The following is a 13686-nucleotide window of genomic DNA, read 5'->3' as shown; positions in this document are numbered from 1 at the left end:
TAAACTCAACCAGGCCGTGAGAATTCAACGTACGTCGGGCCGACAGTAACAAGACACAAACTGTCAACAAATAATGTGTTTGTCAGAGAGGATGGACATCCCGAGTCTACGTTCAAGCACTGCCCCTACAAATTGAGGAATACTTGATTGACCGCATTATCGCACATAGCTCCGGTGTTACTTCAGCTATCGTGGAAAATCTACGGCAACACCACTTGGACAAAACTCAAGGTCTCAATAGATAGGAATGGTGCATTTATTTCGAAGTTGTGCAATTGTTGCCAGTCTTTAACAGAGTCTTTTTTTCTGGCTAAAGACCAGTTGGTATCCTGCTCAAACAAAATTTCAGCTAGTTGAATGTGATGTGAGTGTGTTGCTGCTGGGGCTCAACCCTATTTCCTGACCTGCAGGACTCTCTTCAGCTCTTCTATGTTAGATAGGGAAAAAAGATCACATTAGAGCTGCTAAGATTGCCAAACTTAGAGAGATTTTTTTTTTAACTTAGTATTCACATGAACTATGACTGGAGCACAGCAACTTAAAAATGTTGTAAGAATAGAATTGTTACTTTAGTTTAGTCATGTTGCCAGGGAGACAATTAAGACAATCAAGAGCGTGGAACCGTATGAGAGACCGTAATGTGCTTGATGGAGTTATAATAAAAGTGAAGTTATAATAACAGTTCAAGTAAATGCTTCAACCATCCACTCTGTAGGGTTAAGAAACGGAACAGAGTGAAACAAGTGTCTTTCACAATATTGCATCACATATGACTAGTATTATATGTACAGTAAATGGTTAAAAACACAGCCCGCTTAAAAACAACGTTAGCATTGAGTAAATACTAGTATTACAACTTGCATATTCTTTGCAATTTTCTTACACAAAAAATGGTGTTGCTACAACATTTTATTGGATTTGGGAAAAAAAATTCAGATTGTTATTGTGTAATGAACCAGTGTATAAAATGCATTTTAAAAAAGAAGTACAATTTTCCATCACGCTCTTGAACTCATGCTCGACAGAGAACACATTTTACCTATTGGATTGCGGCTCAAAATACGAGTCTAAAGTTCGCTGCATTTCCCGGCATTTCTGTAAAAATGGCACACATTGATATACAGTAATCATAACCAGAGGTGGACACTTGGTCAGCACTGGCAGACTGTCAGTCCGTCACTGACAGACCTAATTATTTTACAGTCAGCGAAATGCTGACTTTTCAAGTTTCTGGCTAAGAAGGGAAAAAAGAATTTTAATAACAGCCCAGAATTTTATTGTAGTCAAATTTTGCCCTTTAGTGGTGGCGGAAGGTTGGACAAAACTACACAGATGGGACTGACGATTACAATTTCGTCTGCCTTGAAAAAATGACCGACCGACGATGACGGAAATGGGATGGCGCAATGACAAATGACGGACCAGCAAAAAAAATGCAAGTTGCCCACCTCTGATCATAGCAAAGCATACACTCTAATTTGACAATTTGGTTTGAATTCTCTGTGTGAGTGCGTGTGGGGGCATGCTTGTGTAGACATGAGAGCAAGTGTACATCCAGGTGGGCCCCCATTCTAGCCAGCATCAGCTCCCCGCGCTTTAGCTTGGCCTCCATGTAGAGGAGGAGATAGCGGGCAACTTCTGACTGCCGGCTTCTGTACAGAATGGGAACAAAACAAACATTTAAACATTTCACATGAATAGGACAAATATACATTCGGATGAAATAATTGTGGCCTTCAGCTGGCATATTTATAAACTAAAGTGCGTTGCAAATTCAAATATTATTCACTGGTAATATGAATGATGACTGCCTAACCTGCGATGCTTTTCTGTCTCCATGGTCTCCTCATAGAAGCATTCCGAAAAAGAAGCTTTTAGAAATGTAGCAAGTGCCAGAAATTTATGTGTAGTAGGCATTCTAAAGTGCATTGAAATCCTTGCTGCCACTCCTTCAAATGTCTTCATTGAGGGCTTGATACTGTGACCGATTCTCCTGCAAATACGGCAAACTTGACAGTGTGCGCAGGTGAAAATTTCAACTGGTCGTATTTCGCACGTGTACTGTACTGTATGTCAAATTATCAAAATACAGAAAAACACTTTTCTTGGGTCCTCTAGACAACATGCACTGACACGCTGGCATTCAGACCCATACAATGCATGCTCAGTATGGGAATATACTCGCACAGCTCATTTTCCACATCAAGCTCCCTTGTCCGGGCTGCCAAACATAACCTTCAGGAAACACCATGTAAATTCTTTTAATTTTTACCTTTGCATTTCAGTTATCAAAGTATTTTTTTTTCTATTAAAATGTTTATATGACCCTGTTTGAAATTTTGATATGCAATATATGCTCCATGTTTAATCAATTTATATGGGGAGAAATAAAAGTGTGATTTTACAAATCCAGAAACAGTTTTTAAATCAACAAAACGATATATTTTAAGGTGTTTGGTTGCTATTTTACAAACAAAAAATCCTAATGAATTAATCTTTCAAACTCTCAATTTGTCTTGGCATTGATCTAAAGTTTTTGAATGTAATCAAGAGGTATATTTTCTCTTTCTTCAGATAGTTTTCCACAAATCATCTTTATTGAAAAGTTTAACTGATTGATGATTTTGTTGCCATTCTTTTTAACGCAGCTCCATCTAGTGGATGCATAACGCAACGTCAGCCACAACTGTGGCTTCTATTCTATGGGCCTTATAATGTGGTGAGCCTATAAATACAAACGGTTTAAAAATAGGCCATTCTTTGAAAATGCGCCTTATAGTGCGGACAATACTGTACTGAGAACAATCATATTAGTACTGCCATAATGTGTGTTAAACTGATTATTGGAAATATTTGCATGTTGCATCATTGCGAGTCCTCACATCAGGTGAGTAAAACACAGAGACATCATAGTGCTTAGTATTTTTAATTTCCTACAGTGACAAGTACAATTGGACATTCCATCAGTCAGCCTAAGAGAAGTTGCCTACAGTGAAGCACACTCACACGTTCTCCAGAAAAATCCAAAGCCAAATAGCAAGAAGCTCCCCACAACGGCCTTTGTTTCACACTTGGAGGGAAGCGGCGCTTGATGCGCAAGCAAGGAAAAGGCAAACAGCAAATGGCCACTTGGAAGGTTGCGGGTGAGGACCGTTGCAGTATAGAATAAATATAGAGAAGGGCACAAACTGCTATAACACAGCAAGGGAGTCCTTAACATTTCCGTTTGGTTGGAGCAATTATTATTATCGCTACTATGTGTTACTAAAAGGCCCCAAAAAACTGCTGGGATTGACAAGGATTGTTAATTCGGCACACATTTCATTTATTAAATATTTCTTTGACTGCTGCATCACTTTCTATCATTTAGTATGACCTTTAGAGGCAAAAGAGATTACAAAAAAATTCACCACTGCAAGCTGCAACCACTAAAAAAAAGCCATACTTAAAAAAATATACATAGACAGTTTTCCCTCTTTTTCTGCAGTTAGGGGGGACCGGAGAACCCCCGTGATAAGTGAATTCCGCAAAGTAGGTTTTGTCTCCACCCCCCTCTAGATGGGACATTGCAAAAAGTAATGTGTACGGCGGCCCAAAAGGCAAGTACCATTTTTGAGCAAAGACTTTTCTTTTATTTATCTTTTCTTATTTTATTTTTCCAACACACCTCACCGGGCACTGACCCCCAGCCATTTCCCAAAATGCAATGCATGGCTCAGCTTCTGCTGTCTCAGTCATTAACTCATGCATACCACACCCATGTACGTCTCTGCACCGCTCCTCACTCACAGCCACAAGCACACCAACTGTATGAGTTGCTACCAACACGCCCTTATATAACGCCATGACTCTGTCTGTAAAATGACGAGCAGTGCTTTAGTTTGAAGCAAAAGTGACTTCATTTGCGGCTGAACAAAATGTGTCTTAACAGGCTGTTAGACTGTTTCAGACTCCACTGCTTCAGGACTGAGCGTGGGAGTGATATAGCAGTACATTGGCTAGGCACTGCTGTAAAGTGACGGCCTTTTTTGAGGGGGGGGCAAAGCACTGAAGCCACAAAAAGTGAAGTGGCGAATGAATACAGTAGTCTTAGCCATCAACCAATTTTTTTTTTAATTAGTCTATATAGCAGCATAATAGCTAATAAATGTCATTAGCAGTTAAAGAGTTGCAAAAATGGCATCCTTTTGAATGAAAAGTGCGCTTGAGCAATGTTTGACTTGAGACCTGAGCCCCACCCTTGCAATCATGAAGCCTTTGGGGCCATTTCATGCCATTGAAATTTTGTCATATGTCTGCGAAATCTAAACGAAGCCTAATTGACCTCCACTGAAGAGCACCAAATAAACTTTAGAAATCTAAAAAGTGTAGAAAAGCTGGGCTTTGCGACGACCTACGACCTGATTCTAGCCAGCAAGAGTCCTGCTTGAAAGCGGAGCATGTGAGAGTCCCGAGTGAAGACACGAGGCCTGCGATGAGGCCTGCGCGGCAGCTCGTACTTCTCTTTGGACCGATGGTGGCATCACGCTCACGGCGGGACGCCGCAATGCGTGCGAAAGGGGCGGCCATCACGAGGGTGGGGCATCCTGCTTCTGGTAGATGGACGCCTTGTCTTTCAGGAGGTCCACGCACAGGTGACAACTCCAGCTCCCTGAACACACACACATCACTGGAATCAATTCACACGCTCCGCATCTGGCCTTGTCCACATTCATTTTGTTTCTCTTATCGTTTACATAACATTTTAGTTCTGAGTCTATTACTTTTGTTTTGGAACCACAGCCTAATTACACTAAAAGTCCTGACCAATAACAGCACTACTACTTCTGTCCTTTAGATGGCAATGTTTCCCACATGTTTGCATGACAAAAGCCTCTGCTTTTCTCACCCGAATATATTATTTACCAGTGTGAAATGGCACCCGATTCCTAACATATACCCTGCTAGCTATTAATTGAGACCCATTTTAAAAAATCTGATTGACAAAAAACTGAAATAAATTCATTTTGAAGTGGTTTTAATATTGACAAAAATAATTGTGATTATTAATGTGGACATAAATGTGGAGCCCTAATTGCAGTCGAGGTAAATTAAAGACGATGATGATGTTTTCTCCTTTCAATTTTTCATAAAAATCTCATGAATTTAAAACAAAAAAATAGTAAATATCAATATGCAGATCTCTTAGTGCAAAACTGCCTTCATACTGCCTTTATTCATCTAAAATACTTTTTACTTTTGATTCATGAATTTACAATGTTTACTTTTGACTCACGATTTTACAATGTACATTGTGAGAAAGTTTTGTATAATATTACAAATACATCTGAACTAGACAATGTCAATTTTGAAAGTTTACCTTTTCAATTTAAACAGTCAACGTATTCTTATAGTCATTTACCATAACAGTATGAGATAATTTTATTGTGCGGCATTTTTTAAAAACATTTTATAACAACAAATGTTCAATATGTGCGTACATGCATGTGAGCTAACCTATCTAAGAGAACTTTGTCACACCAAACAGCCCTTTTAAATATATCCAAAGCGAGTCATTTTGTGCAGGAACCCTATCGCTGCATTTGTTTTCTTGTGGACAGATATCGCAGAGGTAGAAAGTGTGGTGAAGTGAAAAAAAAAAAAAAAAAAAAAAGAGTTCAACGTACCCTCAGGGGGTTCCGCCATGGGCGGCTTGAGACAGTACATGTGGTAACCTCGATCGCAGTCGTCGCAGAAAAGCAGCTGGTCCTTGTAGAGGAAAAAAAAAACATCTATAGAAAGCATTTTCAAAGAAGCGGGCACGTCGTTCGTTGCACTCACGTCGTTCTCGGAGGTGCCGCACATGTTGCAGCACTTGCACTCGATGCACTGCCAGCGGTACGTCTTGACGGCGGCCATCATGATGGGGGTGAACTGCAGGCAGGACGGGTGGCCTGAACCCGCCACACTTAGTTTAGCGCATTGCAACGAGAGCCAGGAGCGGGCCTTTAATGCACGGTTCCTCCTATAATGCACGGTCACCCACCCGAGCGGCCGCAGTCGGAGCAGGACACCAACTCTTCCGACTGGCCCGTCTTGTGGTTGGTTTTGGAGTCTCCCAAGCAGAAGTCGCAGTACTTGTTGGGCAGGGCAAGGCCATCCGGGCCTCTCTTAGGAGCTGGTGGAAAAACAAGGGAAGTTCGAGGGCCGCATCGCATCAAGCCCGCAGAAGCCGCCGGTCGCTTACTTTTGGGCGTTTCGGGCAGCGGTCGCGGCGGGGGCTCGCTGACCTCCATCTCCTCCTTGTCTTCGCCCTCCTCGTCCACCAGGTGCGAGTGGGTGTAGTGATAGCTGAGGCCGGGGCGATTCTTGTAGCGCTTGCCGCAGACTGACACCAACACCGGAAAGGAAAGCGATGAGTATGACAAGCACAAATGGCAGAGTTTCACCAGTCTTATTCCAGGCACATTTCCGACTTCCAATATTTCAGACATATTTTACAGTGCTTTGTGACTACGGAGCGTGCGGCGGAAAGAAGCTGTGATGTGCACGTGAGGATAAAGCGCACTCAAGCGAAGAGCGCGTGAGTCATCAGATAAAATCTAAAGACAAGTTCTTCTTTCATGTCCTCCAACTTGCGTTCCTACCCGCCCTGATCAGGAGCGATTCAAGTCCTTTGAGAGTGGCCGAGCTTCCGCCACATAGACCACAGTTGCTTAAGAGGTGGCAAGTCACATGTGACAGTGGCTTTATAGAGAAAAGCACCGCAGCTTGATGCATCGTTATTATTTTTGTTATTATTATTAAGGTCTATGTGACAGCAATGCAGGACTTGTGACATAAACGGGTGGGAAATTTTGCATGCTTGAGGGCCAATTTAATATTAATATTAAATTGTTCTTTCAAAAAGACAAGATGGGCCATGCTGTTTGTAGATAAAGTTTCTATACAGTACCATTGAAAGCATTCCTTTATTTTTTTTAACATTTTCCCCACAAATAGTAAATTGTCTACCGCAACACGCAAATAATCATTTACTAAAGTCAGCTTTAGGATGTGGATGATGCTTTCTGACCAGAAACATCTTTCGCTTCACAGTTGTGCATTTTCAAGAATTAAAATCTTGAATTTCTTGACCTCTGAATGTATGAGTTTAAAGCTGCTTCCTAACTATTGCCTGTCACTGTATTAAAAACTTTAAATGTTTGAGTAAAACATTTGAACATTTTATTAACCTTTTTGTTTGTTAAATGTATGAATAAAAATGTAATTAACAGCGCTTTACTAAACAATCCATCCATCCATTATCTATAGCCGTTTATCCTCACAAGGGTCACAGGCTTGCTGGTGCCTGTCTGGCTTCGGGCACATGGTGGGGGACACCCTACACTAGTTGCCAGCCAATCGCAGGGCACACAGAGACAAACAACCATTCACACACGTCATCACACCATAGGACAATTTAGTATGTCCAATAATATGTCCTGCCATGCATGTTTTTGGAGTGTGGGAGGAAGCCGGAGTGCCCGGAGAGAACCCACGCGGGCTCGGGGAGAACATGCAAACAGTACACAGAAATGCCAGAGTCAGCTGGATTCGAACTTGGTTCCCTTAACTGTGGGGCAAACGTGTTAACCAGTGCGCCACCGAGGCACCCAACATGTATTTCATAAAACAAAATATAACTAGAAATATCTTCATAACATACTTCATTTTTCATCATTACATTTCTTTTTTTTTTTAAGGGGGGGCGGGGGGGGGGGGGGGGGGCAGATTAACAAGGATTTGGCCCACCCAGCTCTAAAAAATGGATTACATCTGACAAAAAAAAAAAAAAAAAAATGCAATAGAGCCCTCAGCAAGAGGAAATGAAATACTCCTTATTACATTTGAAAGGCCATCATTTTAAGCAATTAAACTTGGTTTGACATTAGCACTTGCCCGGACAAAAACATTGTAAATTTTACATGAACTGAGAGTTAAATACATAAATAAATAAGTTGTTTGAAATGATATCACTAGGCAGGGTCTCCTTAAAATCTAACGGGCTATATTAAGGATGTGAAAAAAAGAAAAGAAAAATATGCACATATATACAGTAAAAGTGGGCAATAGACCCATCAATATGAAACATATAAGCATCAAACCTAATATTAGTAGGTTCTAAAAATTTCAAATGGTACACAGTGGGAAGCATGAAACCGAATGAAGCACATCACGCTAAAGGCGAAATACCATTTGCAGTGTGAAAGTTAGCATTGTGGATGACAAGGCACAAGTTTCAGGCAAGCGCACAACATGCAGACCATGTAAGAAAGAAGCTGATGTACCTTTTTCAGAAGGTTTGGAAATATGCTTTTGTTTGATAGCGTCTGAAAGAGAGGGGAGGAGACAAGAAAAGCACAGACACACACTCAGAAGAATGTGATCCCCTTAGATAGAAAATAACACACAATACAGAAGTAGATGAAGTCTACAGTAGCTTGACTAGCCGGCAGGAGCACAGCGAGCGGAGACAAGATGGAGGAGGAAGTCAAGACAAAATGGCGGACGGTTGGCATCACTCACTGTCGCACGAGTACGGCTTGTCCCGCTCCTCCAATGCGGCCGCGTCCAGCTTCTTCCTGCTGCTGCCCACGCCGCGACCCTTAACAACACACAAGCAATTTTAAAATTGACTTCTCACGCAAATGATTTGTTGCCGCGTGTTCTTGTGCAGGGCATTTCTTCACCTTGCCCTTGCCTTTGCCTCTTCTCTTGGGCGTGTCTTCCTCGTAGTCCTCGTCGTCCAGGTCATCGAGAAAGTCATCGGGGTCCAAGATTTTCTAGCGTGTAGACACGCGTGGGTGACAACTTGATTTTATATTCATTTGTTTCGTTGAATTATTGGTGAAATTACTCAAAAACAAATGTGTGAAATGAGTTACACATTTAAAGTTACACATTTAAACTCATTCAAATGACATTTTTGGGTCAAAAATTAGGCTCATCTAGAGGATGCCTATACCAGACAATAAAACTGAAGGCAAAACCAACAAACAAACAAACAAACAAAATAACCTTGTCACACTGCAAAAAGTGCCAGACCATATACAAGAAAAAGATTTTTAAAAACTAGGCAAATTTTCTTGCTTCAAGCAAAACATCTGCCAATGAGGTAAGAACGATTTTCTTGCCAAGTAAACCTCTTTCAAGAATTTATTTTCTTAATGTTTTTAGAATTATTTGAGTTGAGAAAAGTCAGAAATTCTTAATTTAAGCAAGGTACAAATTAAATTTAAGCAAATAGTTCTCGATATAAGATCAAACTTCAAATACATTTTTTTAATGATCTTGTCTTTACATAGCACTTTTCTAATTTAGTACTCAAAATGATTTACATTGACTATTTATCTATTCTATAACACAACATCAGGAGCAAGTGGGTGTTCAGTGTCTTGCTCAAGGACACTTGAACAGTCACACTGGTTTTGGGATCAAAACCATATCCTCTCACTTTTGGCAGGCAAGCACTCTGATACATCAGGAGGCGGTCTCTGTTCAGTTTCTTGTCTTGAAATGAAATGCTGCTAGGCCAAATGAAATTTACATACCAAAAGTACTAGTGGTTTTTGTAATCGGTATCGATGTGTATTCAGATGACGAAAATAAAATAGTTAATTCCCATAACATCTCTAATTTATCCTTAAAATAACATAGCATGCTATAACTACACTGAAAGGTAAACGCACACTTCAAACACATTGTTAATGTACATCAACAGCCATTACAGGTGAATCATATTATAACACACTCCCGTAAAGTATTTTGCGTACATAATTTACCTTTCTTTTCCACTGTTGAGCAGAAAGTTTTGATTTGGTACGTCACATTTATGTGTTTGTGTTGAGAAATAGGAAAAAACAAAGTAAGAAAGAAAAAAAAAAACCTTTCTGATGCGTGCGGCAGGGTTGAGGCCGGCAGTGTAGTCACTGGTGTTGGAGTCTTCTTCGGATGCACGGGGATCGGCGGGCGTGCGTTTCTCCAGACTGTCGCCTTTGAGCAAGGCCTCCAGGCTGCTTCCATCAGATGACAAGAGTGCATCCTTCTTCAGTCCAAAGTCGAGCTCTGCGCAAACACAACTCATCAATTGATCATTTGATTTGAATGCCCAAAAGGCTCAAATGAGCTCCCCCTCCAAGAGAATCCCAAATACAAAATACCTGACTTCACTGTGGGAAAGACTAGCCGAGGGTCCTCCGGGGGGTGAGCTCTTCTCTTCTTCCTCCACCTCCTGGAAGGGTAAGTGTAGAGTTGCCCAGGAGCCCTGCCTGAAAAACATCATCTTGTATGCTTCTTTACATTTGCTGAAGACAAAACCAAGAATGAACACTTCTGTCAATCTCTTGTAGGTCTTTTGTCAATCTCTTGTAGGTCTTGAACACAAAGCTCAACACGCAAGATAAATCTGTTGGTGAGAAGGAGAACAGTTCCTACCAGGCCCCCTGTGCCTCTTCTCCATCCAAATGTAGCAGTTGCTCTGAGCCACACCTGTCTGGGAATCCAGGAAAGGCATGCGCACGCTCCTCTCCGCGCACAGACGAGCGTTGTAGTTATGGCATTGCTCCATGGCATCTCTGTAGTATTGCTCTCCCAACCTGGTGACACACAAAAAACAAAGACATTTCTTAACTCATTCACTCCCAAACACTATTTTTTTTTTAAAGACGCCAATCCCAGGTACTTATTTACATATTCGTGTTTTTGGTCATGCGGTTGCAATATGAGACACAAACACCTCTGGACAACCCAATTGGCCCTAGTTTTTTAAGTAGTTAAGTGATCAATGACTTTAAGTTATTCGGTACTGGTATAATTAATTACTTCAGCCACTGCCTTACTACTTTAATCCCTAATAAATGTTCAGTGGATTCTAAGTAAGTGCCAAAGTAATCGATTACTTTAGGCAACCCAGTGCAAAAGCAGTCAGTCACTTCAGCAACCTAACCACTAAATTAATTGATTACTTTAGGTAAGTAACTACTGGAGTAAATAATTACTTTAAAGCTTTAGTAATTTAGTACCAAAAGCAATTCATTACCTTAGTACTTAAGAACTAAAAGAATCAATTACTTGACTTCTTATTCATTTAGAAGTGATGGAACGAAATTTGCTGAAGCTTGTTTCGCCTAATGAGAGGGGCGTGTCCTCAAAGCATATATTGAGGTGCACTTTATATGGGCAAACCCTGAATATGACGACATGTGATGCCCCACTGACTGGCTGGACCTTGTGACTGCTTCAGAGTCACAAGGTCCAGCCAGTCAGTGGGGCATCACATGTCATCATTTTCAGGGTTTGCCCATATGAAGTGCTTTGATGATTTGGCAATAATTGAGAATCTAAAACAGTCGCAAAACACAATGGTGATCGAGAACTGCGAATCTAAAACAGTCGCAAAACGCATACGTCCCCTTTATGTACAAAAAAATTGTAAAATTCGATGACAACAAAAGTAACAATGCAGTGAATATTTATTTATTTATGAAATTGAAAAAGGAACATTTTATATGTCATAATTACAGTGTTATGAATTTTTGAAGACTTTTGCATTCAGGCAGTCCAAGAAAAGCTAATCAACGAAGTCCTTGAAAGGCTTGCAAATGTCATAAGTTGGTTGCTAGCTCTACTTGGTGGTTTTGGGATGGAAACACAAAAATATTGCACCTGTTAGCCAGCTCAAAGAATTAATGTTGGGGGGAATGCATGGTGTTCAATGTGTCAAAAACGACAATATTTCCAATTTTCAATGGCAGTAAATTAGGCTGACCTGTGTTAAATTTGACACCTATATATTTGACACCTTTGAAGAATTCAAAGCTTGATGAAGCTTCCTTAGGCCATCACTATCATTTAGTACCAGCCACTTTAGGTCCTTTTTCTTAGCTGAAAAAAGGGTCTAAAAACAAGTTATTGGCTTGAAAAAATAAAGTTTTTTTTTTTTTTTTTTTAAATATGAATAAATATGTTCCTGATATCGAATGTGAAAATATACGTGTAAACATGTCGCTGTGCAAGAATGAGTTTAAAAAAGCAACTTTGGAGACGGTTTTAGCTTTAGTATTGCCGGGTGAAGGCCAGCATGTGGTTTGCCATGCCAAGTAGCCAAAAGCACCTGCCGCAAAACATCAACTCCAAGCACAGCAAAAAAAATAAAATAAAAAATACACACCATAAAAAAAAACGGGAGTCGCTGAGCACGTTCGAACGTAACTCGTGCACTCACTCACGAGTTACTTTGGAGGAGCGTCATCGTGAGGATTAGTCAAGTCAATGACAATTCATTTGGAACTTGTGCTGAAGTAGTGAACCCCAAACGGCAACTTTGGGTAACTTGAGCTAGTTAACGTGACAAGACACCTGGCGACGTCGCCTAGCTGTCAAAATAACATCACGACACCGAAACTACTGATTACATGCACGCATTTGGCGTTTCACGGCGACTCGCCGCGTTAGAAGACGTCGAATACGTGCTCGCTAACTATTGGGCTTCCATTGGAGGAAATGACTAAGAGAACACTCGACGACGTTGTTCCGACTGCGTTTGATAACCTTCAAACCGTCAAGTGGGAATGTTATTCCGACTGCCAAGCGACGCGGCTGCTCGAGTAAAAGTGAAATTGTCCTCATTGGTTGGCCGTGGCTTTTGTCGTCCAAAAGCGAAGGAAGTGTATAGGAAAGTGGAACACTTACAGTTTGACAACATTCTCGACAACGGCTGCCATCTTGCTTTCTGTACGCGACCAGAGGGACTGCTGGGAAATGTGTACCACATGAACGGTAAGGTACCTAATTAGCACCACCTAGTGATCATTTTTAGTCATTGCAGGAGTGTTAGTAAGAAACCCCCGTTTCTCGCTGGAATACGTACCGCTCCCAACTGTAGTTGTCGAAACTGACGCGATAAGTATAAAAATATCTAAGGTTTACCCACTTAATGGTTTCATAGCATTTACAATTCTTAACTGCAGTGCGGCGCTTCGGTCACCTACATGTAAATTCTGTAGTGCAGCAAAAGAGTGGTCACTTTGAGAGCTTATGCATGCTTTGAGATCATTTTTGATCTGCTTTGAAAAGCAACTTGTCTGAGAAAGAATAAGATTAGTTATTCAGAAGAGTGTATTACTGTTAATTACATTTTCTGCTGCAGAAATGCAAACTAACCTTTTTATTCGACTTTTTACAACTACGAGACAAGGAGCCACAATCCGACCTTCCTGTGTGGAGTTAGCATGTTCTTCTTGAGCTTACGTGGGTTCTCTGGGTACTCTAGTTTCCTCCCACACTCCAAAAACATGCATGGCATGTGTATTCGACACACTAAATTGTCCTTATCTGTAAATGGGTGTTTGCTTTTATGTCGCAAAAAATGTTTAAACTGCAGTGCACAACTTCTTTAAAATACTCATTCCAACCGAACTCATCTCCAGACACTGACATCATGCTTTTATATTAGAAAACAGCATGGCACCAACCACCAGCAAACAAAAATGTCATAAAAGTATTCATAGCAAAATCATGATTTTGTCTAAACATATACTCACGTTTTGAATAGTAGTGGGAAAAAAATCACTTTCATTTATGGAGAACAAGGGGTAGGAAAAGTTAGGGTTTGAGCTTCTAGTGAACATAGACTGTGGATTAAACCAGTCCTTCTCAAATAATGAG

The 13686-nt window shown here is 40.7% G+C and overlaps 1 protein-coding gene across 5 annotated transcripts; it reads right to left on the bottom strand.

Annotated features, from left to right (window-relative positions):
- Window positions 1–2910: 2910 nt before the first annotated feature.
- dpf2 (double PHD fingers 2) lies at window positions 2911–12782 on the bottom strand. 5 transcript variants are annotated; one of them, XM_088440818.1, is made up of 12 exons: window positions 12712–12782; window positions 10456–10616; window positions 10182–10289; window positions 9908–10086; window positions 8712–8804; window positions 8548–8626; window positions 8310–8351; window positions 6227–6367; window positions 6026–6157; window positions 5821–5933; window positions 5667–5748; window positions 2911–4651 (listed from the first exon to the last, which is right to left on the bottom strand). In XM_088440818.1, the coding sequence occupies exons 1-12, from the start codon at window positions 12741–12743 to the stop codon at window positions 4569–4571; spliced, it is 1245 nt and encodes a 414-aa protein (XP_088296944.1). In that variant the 5' UTR covers window positions 12744–12782; the 3' UTR covers window positions 2911–4568. The 5 variants fall into 5 exon arrangements, with proteins under 5 accessions (XP_088296944.1, XP_088296941.1, XP_088296945.1 ...); XM_088440815.1 differs by having other exon boundaries at window positions 5667–5933; XM_088440819.1 differs by lacking the exon at window positions 8310–8351.
- Window positions 12783–13686: the final 904 nt, after the last annotated feature.

This window comes from Hippichthys cyanospilos, chromosome 18 (assembly GCF_059441005.1).
Source record: "Hippichthys cyanospilos isolate Australia breed blue-spotted pipefish chromosome 18, RoL_Hcya_1.0, whole genome shotgun sequence".
Lineage (NCBI taxonomy): Eukaryota > Metazoa > Chordata > Actinopteri > Syngnathiformes > Syngnathidae > Hippichthys > Hippichthys cyanospilos.
This window is presented reverse-complemented; position numbering and strand designations above follow the sequence as displayed.